Source organism: Grampus griseus (assembly GCF_964374135.1).
Source record: "Grampus griseus genome assembly, chromosome: 5".
Classification (NCBI taxonomy): domain Eukaryota; kingdom Metazoa; phylum Chordata; class Mammalia; order Artiodactyla; family Delphinidae; genus Grampus; species Grampus griseus.
In genome coordinates, this window is record NC_138998.1 from 89,109,088 (window position 1) to 89,130,227 (window position 21,140).

Below are 21,140 nucleotides of genomic sequence, written 5' to 3' on the forward strand. Positions count from 1 at the left end.
AAAGTAGGGAAGCCCCAAATCTTTGCCCTGTATGAAGGCAGGGACATGACTGAGTCATAGTCACATAAATTTCGAGGCTGGATGGATCAAATGAAAGTTTGGGGAGCTTGCTGTATTGTTTCTCACTCTTTTCTGATTAATGTGGATTTCACTTACCTTCAGGACTGATTACTGATTGGCCCTCCATCTCCCTCTAAAGAGGAAGAAGTTGAGGTTACAATCTAAAGTATGAGTAGAGATTTTAAATTCAAATGCCTGTATTATACTTTAAATACCTTAACCACAGGTTATAATCTAACCCTAGGTTATAATACCTTAAACATAGATTTTGTCATGGTCATTTAGGAGTTTATTTGTTGTTTTTACTATAATTGATCTGTTTGTCATTTTAGTGGATGCAAATTAAATGCTAAACATAAAATTATTTAAAATTTCCCCCTCAGGACCATCGCCCATTGATGAATGGCATGGAGAGTACCGTGTGTAGAGGAAACAGCAGAATTTCATCATGCACTCTATTTCTCTCTGCTACTCAGTCTGCTTTTAGGTTGCTTTTAACAACTTTCTTGGTGAAAAATTAGTGTTAATATTAACCAAAACAAAACCCAAAAGGTGACTATAGGATAAAAATGTAACACTTTTAGGCTTATGCATTACATTATTCTTTTAGGGAAGCTGGATACTTGACAAAAGCGTAACACATACGTTAAGGCCTATTTGTAGTTTATTTTTATGAAATTGTTTTACTTGAACAATTAAAGCATTTCCCCCCACCTCAGGATTTCAAGAAGGTGTGATTTGTCCAATGTTTACTCTACTTTTTCAAAACAAAATGTCTAGATTTCCAGATGCTTTACTAATTTTATGTAAGGTGGAAGAAAGTTCTGTTTTTGCTGCTATTACTAATTAGCCAGTTATTTCTCATCAGCAATGTGTATATTAGTTGTAAACCTGAGGCAGTCTGCTTCTCAGGGGACATTTGACAATGTTGGGAGATATTTTTGATTGACGCAGCTTGGAGGCTGTTACTGGCATGTAGTGTGCAGAGGCCAGGGATGGTACTAAACATTCTGTAATGCACAGAGCAGTCCCTAACAACAACAACTTATCTGACCCAAAATATTAATAATGCCACGATTAAGAAAGGCTGATAGGGCTTCCCTGGTGACGCAGTGGTTGAGAGACCGCCTGCCGATGCAGGGGACACGGGTTCGTGCCCCGGTCTGGGAAGATCCCACATGCCGCGGAGCGGCTGGGCCTGTGAGCCATGGCCGCTAAGCCTGTGGGTCCGGAGCCTGTGCTCCGCAATGGGAGAGGCCACAGCACTGAGAGGCCCACGTGCCGCAAAAAAAAAAAAAAAAAAAAAAAAAGCCTGATATATATAACTTCATTCTAGGGCAATAAAGTGTCACCTATAAATTCAGCATCCATATTTATACTGCCATGACACCATTTAGCCACTGACATATTGTGAAAAAGATTTGACATGGCTTGACATGATGTGAAGGACTTGTTCCTCAAAGGTTATTCGATTGTAGTAAGTTATCAGTTTAATCTTTGCACCTTGTAAGTTACAGAAATGGCTTTACTTCTTGTGATTGAGTTCATGTAATTCTTTGTGTTTTTTTTTTAAGCGCTTAAATATAAATCCAGTTATACGAAGGAGAAAACCATTTTTCTATTAGTTACTGGACTAGTGCTCACTATCGTTGTCATTGTTGGAGCCATTCTTTTCATCCCAGGTAAGATGTAAAGTTATTATGAGGGAAAGCAAGATTGATAAGTTTGAGGGCATTTCTGGGGAGGTGCATATTAGTTTCCTAGGGCTGCTGTAACAAATTATCACAAACTGGGTATTCTAAAACAATAGAAATTCTCTCACAGTTCTGGAGGCCATAAATCTGAAAATAAAGATGTTATCGGGGCCATACACCCTCGGACACTCTAGGGGAGAATCCATTCCTTGCCTCTTCTACCTTCTGGTGTATCTGGCAATCTGTGCAGCTCCTTGGCTTGTGGCAGCATAACTCTGATTTCCTCCGTGGTCACATTGTCTCCTCCTCCGCTCCATGTCTCCACTTAATTTCCCTCTGTCTCTCTGTTACAAAAATACCTGTCATTGGATTCAGGACCCACCTGGATAATCCGGGGTAAGCTCCTTCTTTCAGATCCTTAGCTTAATCATATCTTTTACTATATAAGTTAATAGTCACAGATTCGGGGGATTTGGAGGTGGACATATCTTTAGGGCCACCATTCAACGCACTCCAGAGGCACACTTCATTGGCCAATACCTGGAAGTGGGAACAAATGTGGGAAGCAGATCTATCTGAAATTGCAGTTGCCTGTGAAGGATGGCAGTGTGAGTGGGAAATAAGGGTCTGCAGCACATGGAAAGAACAGCAGAGACAGGCTGGGACTCACAAGTGTAAACTGTAGAAAGCCTTTGTTGTTTTTTGAGCAGAATACAGTATAGGTGTAATGTTTAGGAACATAAATTTGGCACCTCTGTTTGCAACTGGAGTTAGTAAAGACATGGGGAGGAAGGATATGAATCAAAAGACAACTTGAAAGAACAACTGCTTTGACTTTGGGACAGGTTGAATATAGCAAATGAAGGGAATGGTAAGAGATTCCAGAGTTTCTCACTGGAATTATGTAAGGTAGGTAAGAAGCGGGTAGAGCCAATTCAAGGTTTGACGTGTTGAGACTTATATGCTGACATTTAAATGTCTTAAGTTTGGTCTTGAATAATCAAAAAAAAGTCATTTATTTTATGTGAAGTTTTTGGGGAAATATATATTTTTAAACCTTTTGTAGTTTATAAGAGTAGTATTGAAATTAATACATTTAATAAATTAAATACTTTAACATCCCATAAGAATAGGAAGTACGTAGGAAAATATTAATTAGTATTTTTAATTTTTAACAGGTGAATATTCAACAAAGAATGCTTGTGGACTTGGTTTAATTGTAATTCCTACAGCAATATTAATATTACTTCAGTACTGTGTGTTTATGATAGGTGAGTATTTGTTATAGCATGATTTTGCCCACCTTTTTCATTTTATAAAGCAGCAGTTTTGGTTAAAATATTCTTGTATGATTTTTTTTAACAACTCAATAGAAGTTGGTTTATTAAAAGATTTCCCAGGCTATTCTTAGCGATATTTTCCCCATATGGATTAATTTTAAGGTTAACTTCGGTTTTCAAGGCATTCAGTTATCTTGTAAAAAATGATTTTCATATACATTTGATATCAGTGGTTTTTAAAATTATGCTACATAATTTCTTAATGATTATCTTCATATATTTATTTCAGTTTTTTGAAGCTATAAGTAGATATTAAACATGCCCTTTCTCTTCTTTTGCTAAGCCTCTCTGTTTAAAATTCTACAAAACAGGATTATAAATAACAAATAATAGATTTATTTATTTTTTTTGTTACTGGCAAATCTTTACATTGTAGTTTTAAAAAATGATGTAGATATCCAACTATAATTGATGTCATTTTCACTGTATTTTGGGAGTAAATCATTAATGTATTTTTTATATCATTAGAGTCTATTTTTTTCTGTTTACATGTTTAACTCTCAGCCTTAGAGCCTATCTCTGGCTTGCTGTACACTGGAGGGGTATTGATTTGCTATAAAATCACAGATCTAGGCACACGGATAGAGGTTCGGATGCTTACAGTGGCGTGTTTGTGTAACGGTTCTCTCCACCAGAGCAATTCTGTGTGCATGTGGCAAAGGCAGGCATAATAGCCATTCACGTGGTAAAATGCACAAGGGTGGTAAAAGCAGCACTGTTTTAAGATTCGGGGTAAAAACTGCCAGTCCACCTCAGCTCACTGTGAAAATGAAAGATTGCTGAATGTGTGTATCTGGAGCTGACCGCTTGTATGGAAAGGCAAGGTTTAGATCACTGGAAAAGAATCTACCATCTGACAAGGAACTCCAGAGGCAGTCTTTGGTCATAGGATATTATTCTTGATTGCACAGAATACAAGTAGGAGTGATTGCTTTTTAAACACTCTCAACCCACTTTTCCTCTCTCCAGCTGTGGGGATGTCCTTCTTCACCATTGCCATATTGATCCTTCAAGTACTGGGCCACGTGCTCTCTGTGGTTGGATTCAGCCTCTGTGTCTCAGGTAAAAGTCTCATCCTTCTCTAGTCTCACTTTGTCTTGCCAGGGATTTCTCTTAGAGTTCTTCTTTCTGTTTCTTTTTCTTTCTTCTTCTTTTTTTTTTAATATATAGACTTTATTTTTTAGAGCAGTTTTAGGCTCACAGCAAAATTGAGTAGAAAGTACAGAGAGTTCCCATATACCCCACATAACGGCCTCCTCCGCTATCCCCCAGCAGAGTGGTAAATGTGTTACAGTTGTTGAACCAGCATTGACATATTACCACCCAGAATCCATAGTTTACATTAGGGTTCATTCTTAGTGTTGTACATGCCACGATTTTGATAAATGTATAATGGCGTGGATCATAGTCATAGATATAATATCATACAATAAAGTTTCACTGCCCTAAAAATCCTCTGTGCTCTGCCTATTCATCCTCCCTCCCCCTAAACCCCTAGCAACCACTGTTCTTTTTACTGTCTTCATAGTTTTGCGTTTTCCAGAATGTCTTATAGTTGGAATCATATGATATTTTGCCTTTTCAGATTGGCTTCTTTTACTTAGTAACCGTGTCTTTTTGTGTCTTGATAGCTCTTTTCTTTTTAGCACTGAATAACATTCCATTGTATGTATGTACCACAGTTTGTTTATCCATTCACCTATTGAGGGACAGCTTGGTTGCTTCTGGTTTGGGGCAATTAAGAATAAGTTGCTCTAGACATCCATGTGCATTTTTTTGTGTGGACATAAGTTTCAACTCCATTTGGGTCAATACCAAGGAGCGCATTTGCTGGGTTGTACGTTAAGAATATATTTAGTTTTTTAACAAATTGCCAAAGTGTCTTCCAAGGTGGCTGTACCATTTTGCATTACCACCAGCAGTGGATGAAAATTCCTGTCGCTCCACATCCTTGCCAGCCATTTGGTGCTGTGAGCTTTCTTTTAGAACTCTCATTTTCGCCCCACTGAGAATAGTGCTTTCCACATTGCCATAAGAATATTGGCTGTATATGGCTTGTGGGCTGATTGTTCCAGCAGTCAAACTGCTATGCCTGTATTTGTGGGAGAGCTTTTAAAATAACCAGGCTCCATCCAGTTGGTTGGAGCCTTAGCTTTACACACTATTTTCCATTAGTCTTGGTGTGATAAGGTACATATTATACAGACAAAGGCTTTTTTCTTTTAGTAATTGGGAGTCATTTCACTGACTGACTTAATAGTGATGAACATATGTAGATAATTTTTGTTTCTTGATAATTAGAAAAAGAATCTCCTTAAAACTGAATATTATTACTGTTATTGCTAGTTCTTTTTTGAAAGTTCAATTATTTCATGTGAATTTCTAATATAGAATTTCATTTGTTTTTTTCAGAGTGTACCCCAGTACATGGTCCTCTTCTGATTTCAGGTTTGGGTATTTTAGCTCTAGCAGAATTACTTGGATTAGTTTATATGAAATGTGTTGGTAAGTCAACCTTATTGTTATTAGCCTATGCCAGGAAAATGCTTTTGGTTAATTCTTACTGTTTAGGACCAAAGAAATGCATTGGTAACTCCAAAAATGAGAAAATACAGTGAATGCTGCTGTATTTTTAAAATAAATTTGGAATTATTTGGGGGGCAATAAAAGAGGGTAGAAATCATATGAACTAATGAAAAGTTTAGATTATTAACTAGTTAAAAAGAAAACAGCTGTATGTTTTAGAATGTATAAACTTTTTTATACTAAATAAAAGGAGAGATTGTTGAGGATTCTTTTTTTTAAATTAATTTATTTATTTGTTAGTTTTGTTTTGGTTTTTATTTTGGCTGTGTTGGGTCTTCGTTGCTGTGTGCGGGCTTTCTCTAGGTGCAGTGAGCAGGGCCTACGATTTTTTTTTTTTTTTTTTTTTTTGCGGTACGTGGGCCTCTCACTGTTGTGGCCTCTCCCGTTGCGGAGCACAGGCTCTGGACACGCAGGCTCAGCAGCCATGGCTCACGGGCCCAGCCGCTCCACGGCATGTGGGATCTTCCCGGACCGGGGCACGAACCCGTGTCCCCTGCATCGGCAGGCGGACTCTCAACCACTGTGTCACCAGGGAAGCCCCAGAGCCTACTCTCCATTGCGGTGCTTGGGCTTCTCATTGTCGTGGCTTCTCTTGTTGCCGAACACTGGCTTTAGGTGCGCGGGCTTCAGTAGTTGTGGCACGCAGGCTCAGTAGTTGTGGCTTGCGGGGTCTAGAGTGCAGGCTCTGTAGTTGTAGCGCATGGGCTTAGTTGCTACATGTGGGATCTTCCCGGGCCAGGGCTTGAGCCCGTGTCCCCTGCATTGGCAGGCAGATTCTTAACCACTGCGCCACCAGGGAAGCCCCGAGGGTTCATTTTAATTAATAAAAAAGATTTTTAATTCGCCCGTTGTTTCTATGTAGAGTCCTTTCACAGAGACCTATTTGTCTTGTTGCTCTTCTTGCAGACTATTTACAGACCTTGACTCCCCTAGTAGACAGAATTGAAATTCAAAATCTGTCACTTTTGTTAATTAAAGAGCAGTATCCTCTGACATTTGACTTTAAAATATTTTTAGTTAAAACCAGTATAATCAGAACATTGAGTTTTAAATTTTAGGCTTTTACTACTCTTAAAATCAGTTGTAAGTGTGGACTTAGCTTATTGTTTCTAAACTTTGTATTTAGTCTTCCAATTTTCAAATAACAGATCTCTGTGTAAATTCTTATTTTTAATATGTTTATGGAGATAGATGCCTTTAATATTAAGTACCTAAAACTAGTGTGATGTCTTACTTAAGCTAAAGATATTTCCTACAATCTGGTTATATTAATCTCCCTTAAATAAAAGATTTCTGGTTTTTATTTATGAAGTAAAGCAAACTCTTAAACATTTGTCAAAATAATCAAAAGTTACAAATTAATGGAGTAAAAAAGTCAGTCTTTCTGCTTTGCTTTAGGTAAACCTTATATGTTTCTAAAAATTAACATAGACTTTGAATTGTTACAGTCAAAGAATCCCCCACATGACTTGTATAGTACTTTCAAAGAAATTTTACCTTTATTTATGAACCTCAGCTTTTGCTGACTAATCATTGAGTTCAATTATTTTGTATATTTTTGCCCCCCTTTAATTAATGCTTATTAGATAAACAAGTAAAATACTTAACTAAAATTTACTTACCTTTAGTTTATGTGTTCATAAATCAGAGTTGTTTCCTCAATGAAATTTTCTTAGTTCAAGCCATAAAGCACAATTAAGACTTCTAAAGCAGAATGGCATTCATTTGTAGGCACTGTGAGTATCACATTATGAATGCTGATACAGATTCTATTTTCGTTGAGTCTTCTAATCACCATTTGTCTGGTTCTTGAAGATGACACTGCTGCTGATGTTGCTCCCTATGAATACTTGAGCACAGTATGTGACCTGCAGTGTCCATATAGCGTGATGTAGTATTAGGTGTCTTTGACTGATGGTCGGCTCTTTGTTCTTTTTCTTCCCTCCTTATCTGGATCACGCTCCCTTTTATTCCCATGCTCCCACATGCCTTCCATGTCTCACGAAGACCAGCAGGTCTGGAGATGCTGACTCAGTGGAAATAGGCATTGTCTAGCTGTTACCCCCTTGACCTTGCTCTCCCCCCTTCTCCACCGCTACATCCCTAAGAAGCCTGTGAAACCAGTATAATATAATTACAACCGTATTATTCTCACATCAAATTCAAAGTGAAACTGAAATCCTGGAAAGTTCCCCAGATTATTTTTTCTTTATGATAGTTTGACATATAAATATACCATATGTAAGTTAAGAATTTAGTCCAGTTTTATTTACATTTTGAGACTATTGTAAATTAACTATTCCAATCAACTTGTCTGATACCAGAGTTCAGAGGAATACCTTCGGTCAGTTAAAGGGCAAGAAGAGAAAAGGTACAGGAAAGTAGCTCTTTAGATACCGTGGTAGACTAGAAAAGTTGATGTGTTTTTCATATATAATCTGAATGTGTAAATCTGAGTATATATAACATTAAGGTTGCAAATTTGAGCATTTGTATCAGGAAGTAAAAATTGTAAATACTTCCAATGTAACTTTTACTTGTTGCAGAGGCTCTATTTTGGAAAAGTCTAAAGAGTGTGTCTTGATTTAAATGTAATAAAATCCTCAGATAGTTTTTTTTTTTTAAAAATCCAAGCTATCTTGGAGTAAGTTTATGTCCCTATGAGAGATTTAACTTTTATCATTTTCATTATTTCCCAGTTTAAATTTGTAGCCTTAATTATTACTTTAAACAGTAGGATTTTAAGTTTAATTTTCTCTGTTGTTCTTTTTAAACTGTGTTAGGATTTTTTGTTTGTTTGTTTACTGAAACATTTAAATTTCATAAAATGAAATCAAGGGCTGAGAACAATAAGAATGTGAGAAAATATAGAAGATTACAAAGAAGTAACTAAACTCATTGAAGTTGGGTGTGTTACCTACGTAGGATGCCTATGTCCATTCTTCATAAGGGTCAATACTTTTTAATTTTCCTAAGCCATTGCTATCTAGTTAAGTATAAGGGAATATAGTCATGTTTTGATATGAATCAACATACTAGCAGTCAGAAACCATATTTACCACATCTCAGATATTTTAGAATGACATGAAATAGATATATACAACTCAGTGATATTTTCTTCCCCCTTGTTGAGGAGAGGTGAATCTGGAATCAATAGAAAAAGTTGTCCCTGAAAATTCAAAACCTGGAAATATATTTATAGCATGGGTCAAGTGTTTCTGGGAGAGAAGAACAAATCCAGACGAAGCATTGCAAGTGAGCTCATATGGAATGCTTAAGGCTTGCGATTTAAAAAAATATATATACATGGCTGTCAATGCCTTAGGCCCATGGTAGCAGCAGATAAATCACAATCATTCTTTAGTCACATAGGTCATATGCCTATTGGAGAGGATTAACTCAAGCAAAATTCACTTCTACACTGTTTGGTTTTATAATATTTGAGGGATCACAGCTGACTGGTGCCCTTTGAATCCCTGTTCTTTATAGATACCTTTGTTTCAGAATGGGCTAGCCAAATGTGATGTTCCTTGGACCTGAGAATCAGAACTCAGAAACTCTTCTTTACACATTATTAGGGTTATTAAAGGAGTTGCTTGGCGGTTCTTAATACTAATTCTGATAAATAATTTATGAGCTCGAAAATATAGCTCTAAAATCTTACCTCTGACCCTTCACATTGCCAATCAGAAATTTACGTAGCTGTTCAGAGCTCTTTTCCTTGATGGAACATAGACACAGGACGTGGTTTAGTTAAAGTAAGTTGTGTATACATGTAACTATCATGATTGTCCCTAATAAAGTTGTGTAATTCTGCTTGGTTTATTTGGGAGGTTGCTAAATGTGATTTACCCATATTCCCAACACATTTCACTCCATAGTACTTTGAAAAGAGGTTCCCTTCTTGTTTGGTTGCAAGGACCAAACCACTCCCCAGGTGCCTCCAGTAAAGGAGATTTACTTTCAAGCCACACATGACACTAACAGAGATGGGAATCTCATGAGAGCAGATCTATAACTGGGCCTCACAGAGTACAGTAAGTAGTTTAGGAATTGGAAGAATCCAGTACATCTCTAAAGACTGAGTCATCATTTGCCCTCTCAGTAACAAGAGTTAGCGGATGCCCTCCTGCCAGTGTAGTTACTTAGTTCCTCTCTCTTTGGTTCTTTACCTGCTAGCCAGCTAGCTCATCCTCTCCTTAATGTTTTTATTTTTTTGATCCTATTCATGTCTTCTCACTGGTGTATTTTCTTACCTTTGTCTCTAAGCTTTGTGCTTCTCTTTGCTTACTTTCTGTCTCCTTTTCACCTTTCTTTCCCTTTACCACCTTTCTAGTCTTCTTTCTGTGTCTCCTCTCCAGGTTCCAATGGGAGAGAGAAACTTTTCAGGCCAGTCCGTTGCCATTCCCCCCGTTGGAGGGAGCCTTACCTGCTTCTGACTCCTCTATAAATTGGCTTGGGTCAGGTGTCACCCGCATTTCCCATCAGTTTTAGAAGCTTGGTAGAGCGGACATGGAGGAGTGGTAGGACATAATTAGCACAGAAAACCAGAGCAGTTCTGGGGGCCTGCCTCAGTCTGCTCATAAGTAAATCCAGTGCCATCATCCAATCCAGAGACCGGTGGAACTGACTATCCAGTAGCATCACCTTCCTGCAGAGTCACTCGCAGGATGTTGCCCCTTGATGCTTATATCTGTAGGACTCTGATTCTGTATTTAGGACTGGTTTTAGCTGCTCCGGGACCTTCTCACTTGGTTTTTGTAAGGAAGTTCTCTTTTCTTCCCTATGCAACTAGAGCGGTTCTTTTCCCTTTTGTCACTTTCTTCATGCCCTGTATTCCTTCATCTTCATTAACCAATCCATTGAGCAGCAGCGAAGGGTAACTTGAACATCTAAGAAGGGATCCAGAGAAGGGCTTGATTGTAACTAAAACTGGCTGCCTAGAATAATTCTCTACACTCAGAGGGATCTGATATTTTCTTTAGTTTGTTAGCTAGGTGGAGCTTTGAAAACTGGAAAGATGGAAGAAGAAAAAAAGAAGACTGGGCTACAGGGAACGAGAGCAGTGAGCTAAGGGTGGGCGATGGAGTGGTCATTGCCCTATTCTTTCCACATTCCAGCTGGGTCAAGTAGGCAGGGGTGTAGAGCCTACAGAGGGGCTGAGTCAATGCCAAAGTTTTTCCACCACAAAGTGTAACAAGTGGCTGATTTGGGGGGAGATATGGCATGCAAAATGAGAGAGTGTGTGTGTTTATTATTTGATCGGGGTGGACTATTTGCATCATTTTATTCTGTCGTATATAATTAAGAGTGTTCTGTATTTTTTCATAGTCTGTCAAAGCCAGAAATCTTTCAGTGGAGTTTCTGGCACCTTTAGTTTTAGCCGTAAACATTTTATCTTAAAATTAAACATAATGTAGCCTCAATTTCTTTCATTTATTAAATTCATTTTCTTATTTTTTAATTTCATCAGCTTCCAATCACAAGACTATACAACCTCCTAGGGTAAGTTAAAATTTCTTCAATGAATTGGGTATGGTCACTTGATGGTTTAGTCTGAGGAATGGTGATTGAGATGTTGAACCCCATTGCTCTCTGTTTGGTGTGACATAAAATTAAGAGAACACTGAAGTCATTTCATGACCTTTGCATGGATAGATCCAATCTATTTTAAAACTTCTGTTTGGTCATTTACTGGCAATGGGATAGAATAAATGATTCCTTAAGATTGTGCTGTCTTCTCACACCCAGAACTGAAAAGTTTATGTGTAAGAATAATGGTCGTTATCTGCGGAAGGAAGCCGATTCCAATATATTGCCTCACCTGTTGGATCCATTTGATGTGCATATACAGAATGATATTTCAGGCTTAAAAATGAGGGAGAGAAGTTTATATTAAGTTGATTTCATTAAAAATGATAATCTATAAAGTAAATGGAAATATGGCCGAAAAATAGCTGTTCTGAATTGATTCATTTCCCTCCTTCCCCCATTTTATAAGCATTTTTCTTCCTGCAAACTGTACTGTAGTTTTTACTCTATCTTGGCTACCTTAATAAGCTACCTGAGAAAATTCCAAGAAAAGGAGCAAATTTAGGAGATACACTGAGAGGGATTAATGAGGGGGGGGTGAAAAAAACCTTTGTAGATAGAGACTCATCCTGGTGACAAGCACAAGAGCTACTTTATGGAAATAAGATCTTGAAAGGACTGTATTGTACTCCTCTTCCTATAAAGGATTAATAATAGCTCTGTCTGGAACGCCAAAAGCAAGACTCCTGTCTGTGGCAGGAAGTGGAGATTACATATACCCCTAAAGCTGATAAGCCTCAACAGACGTGCTCGAGAGGCGAGGGAAGTGGGGTTGCACCTTACCCCAGGTGTTCACTCTAAAAACATTGGTGCCGTAGCTACACTGGTCACAAACAGCCCGAAGTTTTAAAAGTGCCTCTGTTAGACGTAATCCAGCCATTAGACCCTTAAATCATAACACTTTTGCTTTCCCTGTTACTGAGTTCAATTTGCGCGACTTGAAAATGATTGTTTTGTTCTCATCTCTGGCTTAATTGTATTATTTATTATGTTGCTATCTGTGTCTGTGCTTCTCAGTTAGGATTTCTTGAACTGAGAGAGGCAGGGTGGGGTGGGAAATTCTGCATAAAAAAAGAATATTAAGAGAAGAATTCAGTAATTATAAAACTAATAGCTAGACTTGGCAAGCTTTGCTTTTCTAACTAACTTTTATTGCTTTACTTTGGTTTTTGACTATATATATTCACTGTTTATCTATAGTTTAAATGTTAGCATATATAAATTTTAGTAGAAAAGGACATGAAATAAATTCTATTTTATGTAAATATATTTTAAATATTTTCCAGAAAGCTGTAGAGGAACCCCTTAATGGTATGTGGTTATTACAAATTTATAAATTCTTCTTGATCCATTACCAGTTCATAATAATTTGAATTGGTCCCCAAAGTAGTTAGAATGCTGTCTATGCCTTGGGAAGAATCTAGGTTTTTTTATTGCCTTAACCTCTCTTTTCTTGATTATTCATCAAGAATTAAGAGTATTGCTTTTGTAACATTTTCACCTCTGAGAAAAATGCACTGTTCTGTGTCTCTCCAGTAGTTGCTTGTGCTAGCCAGGTGATATCTGGGTGAGGGGACTGTTGCCTTTTTAATTGGCCAAGGTGAAATGTAACACCCCCGGTAGAGAAGAATCTCAGTTAATTTCAATTTCTAATTATAAATTTCAGGAAGACACAGGTTGTCATCTTGGAGTGAGACCAAAACATCTCACTTTCTTTCTCCCTAAATCTAGATCTGTATTCCCAACTTTGTGTCCCTTTGTGGAGCCTGTGGGTATGATCCACAGAAAGTCTTTTGTAACCAAATAATAACCTTAAAATTAATTTGGCTTTATAGCTGTGGAATAGTTGGCATGATATTACTGCATATTTGTTTGTCTAGAAATGATTTCTAATTGAGGAATCTTACTAACTGCTTGGCTTGTTACTAATTCTTAGCATTTAAAGAATCAAAAGGAATGATGAATGATGGTAAGTATAAAATGCACCTACAATTATAGGTCGGTTAAAATATGGACATTGAAAACAAAAAAAATTGATTCTTGAAAGTATGGCTTTTTTTAAATAAAAGGGACACTGTCAAATCATAAAGGCCTACATTTCTTGGTTTCTAAAACTTCAATCTACTCTGTTAAAAGTTGCAAAACTAGTAATATAAAAGCTGTAGGGTGTCACTAATCAGACTCACCAGTCTCACTGCTCACAACAAAGAGTAATTACTTCTTTTTTTAAAAAGGTACTTTTCAGATGCAATGTCTGGTGACTGTAACTTTAAAATGCTTTTTATACGACACTTAGATAATTTGGCACAAATCTTTATCATCTTGACAGGGTTTCTTTTGTGCTTGTGTGATTTTGTCGCATTTAACCCATGGAGACTTAATATCTCTGCTTTTCCAAACAGGAAGTGGGTTCTAACCTTCTGGGAAAGGATTTAAAAAGAGAGAGAGAAATGTTTAGTCACTTCAGCTCTTGGGAGGGGAGACTCTGGGCTAATAACTTCTAATTTTTATTGACTTTCAAAGACTATATTTATTAGTTGTTAAAGATAAGTAAGTCTGAGATATTGAGTGCTGTAAGCATTCATTTTGATTTTACCTTAACATGTTCTGATACTTTAGTTCTGTTAACATTTTAAAAACTATGTTTTCATTTTATCAAAACTTTCTTCATACCTTTGCTATTTACAGTCATTCCTTGATCATGTGAATAGTCTGCTTCGTATTTCACTGTTTAAAGTCTGTGACCTGCCTGCTCACCTCTACAGCAAAATGCAGCATTTATCTCAAGAGGCTATATTCCCCTGAGTGTAATTAATTTTTGCGTAAGATTAAAAACACGCTGACTGTGTCTAGTGGACTAAGTTTAAAACAATGGTTAGACTGTGTTCAGTAAGCAGTCACAGAATGATCCCACTTTTGTAACTTTGTGTCACAGCCTTTATTACAAAAAATGCATGCTCTGCTAACCACTGCCCTCCTAAAAAAAACATGATTAGCAGGAATACATTAAATGGCATTTAAGAAAGAACTGGTACCTGAAAGTGTGGCATGGTTTGTCCGTGTTTGCATTCTGGTGTTTTATTTTTTAATTTCGTTGTTTTTTTTTCCTTTTCTACTGTGGTGTTATTCCTCTGTGGTTGTATGAAAAAACTAAACACGTCTTCATTTTCAGAAAACCAGTAGGAGAACCTTGAGTGCCTCTTCCTTTGTTAATTTCCTTTAAGATGTGACTTTTTTTGCACCATTGTATCAGAAGTTAGACTGCAGTTTTTGTGTGTTCATAGCGCATGAAATCTATAATGACCTTTGAAATTCCCTTAATTTTGTTAATTTTTAGCTGTTCAGAATTTGTGGGTTTTTTCCAAATGTCTGTGGTGGGCTCTTCCTACTGACAGTGCACAATGCCCATAGTGTAACTGCCTTGTTGGTGAGTGAGGTTCCAGGTACCCTCTTGGGACCACAGTTCCATTTCCTGTCTCACTTATACCTAATCACATTTTTAATTCTCTTACCTTAAGTGAATGGTGTCGATCTAAAGTGAAAGTGATAGAATATTGTTCTAGGATAAATATCTTTTGCTTTGGAAGAATCAATGTCTCTTGGCTTCTCCACCAACCCAGCAAACGGAGATTATCAGATTTTGTTGGTTTTTATTTCCATTTGACATTGGCCTTTTACTTACTGCAACTAAAAAGGCTAATGATTTGCCTGGTTTATGTCTGTGACCTTTGCAAAGCTAAGATTTTTAGATACCATATATCTGAAACGATTTTCAAATTTTAAAATACAGCAACTTGTTAAGGCATAGAAAATAGACATCATAGCAATTATATGTTCATTTTTCAATTTTCCAGAGTAATTGAAGTAAAGTGATGGACTCTGATTTGGAGAGTAGTACGACATGAAAGAAGTACACTTGTGTTTAAGCACCGTGGCCTTGATTCATTGTTTTGGAGAAGAAAACAAGAAAAGTAACTGGTTTCCATCTATGGGAAAAAGTAAATAATTGACCTTTCAATGATTGTTACAGTTAAGTTTTTATTCAAAGCATTTTTAATTTAGTTAATAAAAGAATTATGATCTGTGTTGTGTGCCCAATTGATATCCAGTTTTCTGTTGTTATTTTTATTCAATTAGGGGCAAAGTAGAGTGGGCAACTTACAAGAATGATGCCTTTCAGATCCTGGGGCCTCTTGACTGCAGGTCACCAGTTTAAATTGGTTCAAGGTGAAAATTTCCTGACACTAACCTGGTTACCCAGAGCTATCTATGAAAACTGTGGCTTCCGTCAAGCCTTAGAAAACTCAGGTTCACAGCCACTGTGGCAATTATGGTGTTAGCTGAATAATGTGTCTGCCACTTCCAGGTCAAGGGAATAACATTAAGCACAGACAGGAATTCAGTTGGGAACATCCGTGGGATGTGATACTGATGGGGATCATGGTCTTCATTCTTGGGGGTTGCCACTCACACATTGTTCCTTCAACATACAGTGTACCAGACCCTTTCCAGATTGAGGGTAATTTTACTGATGGATGTTTTCTTCTTTTCTTCACACAACCCTTTACATCCTGTCTTGTCCTTCTGTTATTTGCTTCTGCTGCTGTATGAGATGTAGCACTTTTTCTCCTCTTTGAACATGGTCCAGTGACACGGTAGCATCACTGCAGAAAGGAGCCAGACTTATTCTCAGAGAACTATGTTCACACTTTTCAGCAGAAATAGCGATGGTTGTAACATACGTATTCCCTTCCTCGGATTTGAAGGCACAATCTACAGTGTTTCTTCGCTTCTTTTCTGATCTGGGGCATGAAAAACCAAGATTGAGATTTGAACTATGAGTCTTCTGCATGGCAACATAATGTGTGTCACCGTCAGGCCAACAGGCCAACCCTGAACGGGTGATTTTATTACTGTTGTATCTGTGTTGCATGATAAACACCCCTCATCTTCCTCCTGTAGTCCTGCCTCATATTCACCTTACTCTAAGATTGAAAAGTAAAACAAAACCCACGTTTCCTACCCCCATTAGAAGAAAATTAACATTCTGACAGTTGTGATCGCCTGGAGTACTTTTAGATTATTAGATTTTCTTCCCTTGTGGGTGTGTGTGTGTATGCGCTCATGTATAAGATAGGCACATGTATCTTCTGTATGGACAACAGTGGGGTACCTACAGGAGAGCAAATGTTAATTTCATGCTTTTAGTGAAAACATTTAAAAACAAAGATCTTTATTGGGTGGACTTATATTTGATGTGAATATTTGATCACTTAAAACTTTTAAAAATTCTAGGTAATTTGCCAAGCTTTTTGACTGCTCACCAATGCCCTCTAAAAATACTAGTTATTCTTCCTGTTTGTGTAATAAGACATTCATATGTGTAGTTGCATTATCAATAGTTATTTCTTAGTCCACTGAATGTTCCCATGTGCCTCTTTTATGCCAAATTCCTTGTCATATTTTACGTTGGGACCAAGTGGTTTGCCCGTGGCAAACCAAAATTTATAACCTGCTGATGCCTCAGAAAAGTGAACACACTATGAAGACAGCTCTTCTTAAAGAAAAAAAAAAAGTTCTTCCCTAATTGTGTTCCTGTCCAAAATATTCTCATACGTAGAGGGAGCTGTATTCCTTTATACAAATTTGGTGGCTCCCTCTGCTCTTTCTCCTTCTGAAAATATTTATATTTCACTAATATTGTTTGTTCCTTTAGAAATCAATTTTGATGAAAGGAGGGCAAAAGCAGTTGGACTTGAAAAAGATCCAAATTCCTATTCTCTATTAAGAAAAAGTCAGGTCTGAAATCTTTATAGTAAACTTTTTTATGAACCAAAGTTGAACCTTTAATATGTAGTCAGCTCTCATTGATTTGGGGTTCAGTCTTGGAACTTATCCATCCTTCGTGTTCTCTTTAACACTGCCTGTCTTTTGAGGCATTCACTGCCCTAGACAACACACAGAGGTAGCAGGAGAAACGCCAGATGAAGTCCACCCTTGCTGTTCCTCGTCAGCTTCTCTGGAAAAGGGACCCACAGCAGCAGGAACCCTCTTACTTGGGCATCGTTGGGCCAGTTCATTCTCTTTAAATTAGACTTATAATGGCAGGAAGTTTTCTGTCACACCAATTAAAGTTGCTAACAATGTTTTGAACATCATACATCTGTTCCCCCCATAATCTGCTTTTTCACTTAGTGATCCCAATTTTTCCATCGACTCTTCCATCCAGTTTCATTTACTGTATGTTCTCAGCGTGACACCATTTGTCATTTTGGCAACAAACCTTTCCAACCTTTTCGGCCAAATCAAATTTCTTTCTCCTTCAAAACATCCTCCCTCCCTTCCTCCCTGACTGGCTCTCCTTTGCGATCTGTGCCTATCTGTCCAGCTGCCTCTTTCATCTGTTACTTACCTTTCCTAGTACTTCACGTGTCTCTGCCTAACTTTGTTGGGGTTTTGTCTTGCCTCTTGTTCAATTAAAAAATTCCTCCGTACATAACAAGAGGCTTTTTTTTTTTCCTTCCTTTCTCTTCCTGCAGTGTTTTACATATATTAGACGCTCATTCCATAAGTTTGATGACTGAGAGCAGGCTGTGTTTAGACTTCCCCGTGTTTGTAAGAGGGTGAGCTAGCGAGTTTTCTTTTCAGACAAATTTCACGTGCTCTGAAAACCTTCAAAGGTGATGATTTTTTTCACCTGGAAACCCCAGGTTCAATCTGTTAAAATTTCTGAGAATGTCAGAATGAAAATAATGGAGCTATCCCATAGTTGGGAGTATTGCTCTTTTCAAGATGCTGTAGTCAGTTTAGTAAGTGACCAACCAAATTGTGGTTTGAGTTATAATAAAGCTTAAAAAGTGGTGAGTTTATTCCTCCTTCTCATTAATACGAATTAAGCTCTATATCACCTAGATTTCTCTTGTCCTAACATGGGTATTCAAAAATGACATCTGTGGTGTATGCGTGGAATGGCATACCCCTTTATTTACCCGTTGGTGGAAACTAGAGAAATGATTGTTGGGCAACCCTTTATCTTTTTATTGTGTGTCGTTTGATGGAGCGTTTGTTTAAAAACATTAGTTTTACATGTGTCATATTTTCAAAATCACTGACTGCCATCACCCACTGGGGTCCTTTGTTAAGTCATTTTCTGTGGCTAATAAGGAGAATCCAGGTAACTTTTAAGAGATGCGCAGCGAACAGGAAGTTTTCCTGTCTTTGGCTTTCGACAGCTCTTAACATTTAAGACCAGCTTTTCCATAAATTTAGCCTTTTGGAAAAAAAGAGAGCATTCGTAATAAACTTCTCTGTAAGGCAACATCAGTGGAATCTTAAAAGTGTTGTTGTCAGCGTTGGTGAGAGAGGGAAGCATTTTTGTTTCTATTAAATGGAGCATTATTTACAAAAAGCCATTGCTGAGAATTAGATCCCACACCATAGAAATATCCATTAACCATTCTAAAGAAAACTCCAGCGTTGCTATGTGCAAAATCCTCTCTTGGGGGCTTTCTCCCATAGCAATGAAAGGTGTGCTATTTGTCAGCCATTTTTTGCAGTGATTTAAAGACCAAAGTTGTTTTACAGCTGTGTTACCGTTAAAGGTTTTTTTTATATGTATTAAATCAATTTATCACTGTTTGAAGCTTTGAATATCTGCAATCTTTGCCAAGATACTTTTTTATTTAAAAAACATAACTTTGTAAATATTACCCTGTAATATTATATATACTTAATAAAACATTTTAAGCTATTTTCGTTGGGCTTCTTTCTATCGCTGCTTCAGCAGACCACAGGCGCATTACCGAGAAATTTAGTTTATCAATGTATTTTCGAGTTCATATCCTAGGTAACAATGCAAAGGATGACTTAAAATATTAATTTATAAATTCTTTTTGAAAGTATAACAATATCCAATAAGTAAACTTTTGATCAGAGCAAAGTTTTAATTAAAACTTCTAAGCAAGTCCAATGCATTAATTTTCCCCCTGGTAGAGTGAAAACATCACTTTTCTAGTCCCGGCTGTACTACTGACTAGCAGAGGACCTCAGCAAGGCACTTACCTGCCTCTCAGTGTGCCTCCTTATCTGTAGAACGAGATAAGCCTCTTCAAGACTGAAATGTACATTGAAATGGTTCTCCACTTTAATTGGTTACCAGTTAGGACTATGTTGATTGCAAATGAAAGTAAACCTAAATCGAAGAAAAGTGGGATTTATTGGCTAATACAGCTGAAAATTTAGACGTACAGCTGGCTAGTGGGTCTCCAAGCAGCGTCCTCAGGATCAGCGTCTGTCCAGCTTTCAGCTTTAGTCTCTCTCCTCCCTGTTGCCTTCCTTCAGAGATTGCGTGTGATGGCAGAATGACTGACCTCAATCCCAGACCCACCTTCTCCTGAGTTCAGGGAGGGTAGAGGGGAGAATAAAAGAGTGCCTCCCCCTTTCTGAATAGTCCCATCCACCCCAGATTGCAGCTCGCTTCTCTGCCTGGGCCATGCACCTCTCGCTCAGCCACTGAGGCTGAGCATCTCTGACACCCCGACTGGGCCAGCCTGAGCCACATGTCTGTCTGGCCTGGAATGGAGTTGTGGGTTCCATCTGGGGCGGGGTTGGGGGACAGAGTGGGAGTTAACTGAAGCAAACTCGGGATTGTAGCCGGATTGAGATGGCATTAGGTTTTAGGCACCTTCCTTGCAGGTATGTACTCGGATTCTGCATTGTATGTGTGATCGTAAACCATTTGAACGGAAAATAATATTTGGCGGCAAAGGACCGCCTCATTCCTTACCTCGTAGGCAATTCAATTTTTATGCATTTATGCGGACTTTTTTTCACTCTCAGCAGGAGTAACTAATGAAGTTCAGAAAGCATTTACTATCCTGCCTCCTGCACGGAAAGCTGTTCTGTGTAGCACAGAACTGCACTCAACCTGATTCGAACTCCCACGGAGGTGTAGGCTTCCAGATGCAAATGGATTTCATTTTTGCGCAGCAACCTTTCCAGCTCAAGGGCTCAAGTTTGACAGCTTTAGAAAATAATGGGTTATGGTAACACCATCCACGCAGGACACGATTTCACCAGTAGCTCAGAGATTTCAGCACAATTTACAGTGTTTGGGGTTAGAAGTGAGACTGTGCCGGAACTATACCCCCAGTGTTTAGTTTGAGTATTTAAGCTTCATGCTCAAGTACCCATCCATCAGATCAGAGGGAAATGAAGTGTATTTAACCCTAAGTTATGGATAATTGGATTGATTATTTAATGCCGAAGATAGCACTGCAGACTGCATAGAAGTGATCATGGATTTAATCACTAGAACTCCACTTATTCAGCAGTCATTTATTGATTTAGTCATTTGGCTGTAAGACGGCAGCTTTTCAGCTCTGTTAATAGTCACTTGTGGAAGACCAGGTATCTTTTCCCAATTTGGATGATGAGGAATGCTTGGTAAAGAGTCCAATTTGAAAAGAAAATGATTTATAGTTCTGAACCCGCCATCTGATGTCAATCTGGAGGTCAGATAGCAGGTGAGTTTGGCAGATTTACAAGCCTGCAGCTGCTGTTCTCTTACCGATGTTGTAACACCATGGCATAGTACCAGGCGCTGGGAGCCTCCTCTTAAAATACTCTTATTGGGACTTCCCTGGTGATGCAGTGGTTAAGAATCTTCCTGGGCTTCCCTGGTGGCGCAGTGGTTGAGAGTCCGCCTGACGATGCAGGGGACACGGGTTCGTGCCCCGGTCCGGGAGGATCCCACATGCCGCGGAGCGGCTGGGCCCGTGAGCCATGGCCGCTGAGCCTGCGCGTCCGGAGCCTGTGCTCCGCAACGGGAGAGGCCGCAAGAGTGAGAGGCCCGCCTACCGCAAAAAAA

General features: G+C 38.2%; 1 protein-coding gene across 2 annotated transcripts in view; it reads left to right on the forward strand.

The window, feature by feature from the left end:
- Positions 1 to 15,357, forward strand: part of CD47 (CD47 molecule) — a 54,436-nt gene extending 39,079 nt beyond the window's left edge. Inside the window, exons 4-10 of one of the 2 annotated variants that reach the window (XM_082655552.1) lie at positions 1,635 to 1,742; positions 2,933 to 3,025; positions 4,064 to 4,156; positions 5,507 to 5,599; positions 11,154 to 11,185; positions 12,559 to 12,583; positions 15,127 to 15,357. In XM_082655552.1, coding sequence (XP_082511678.1) covers positions 1,635 to 1,742; positions 2,933 to 3,025; positions 4,064 to 4,156; positions 5,507 to 5,599; positions 11,154 to 11,185; positions 12,559 to 12,583; positions 15,127 to 15,131 — 449 coding nt within the window. In that variant the 3' untranslated portion in view covers positions 15,132 to 15,357. The remainder of the gene's footprint in view (positions 1 to 1,634; positions 1,743 to 2,932; positions 3,026 to 4,063; positions 4,157 to 5,506; positions 5,600 to 11,153; positions 11,186 to 12,558; positions 12,584 to 15,126) is intronic. The other variant, XM_082655553.1, reaches the window with a different exon arrangement.
- The last annotated feature ends 5,783 nt before the right edge of the window (positions 15,358 to 21,140 follow it).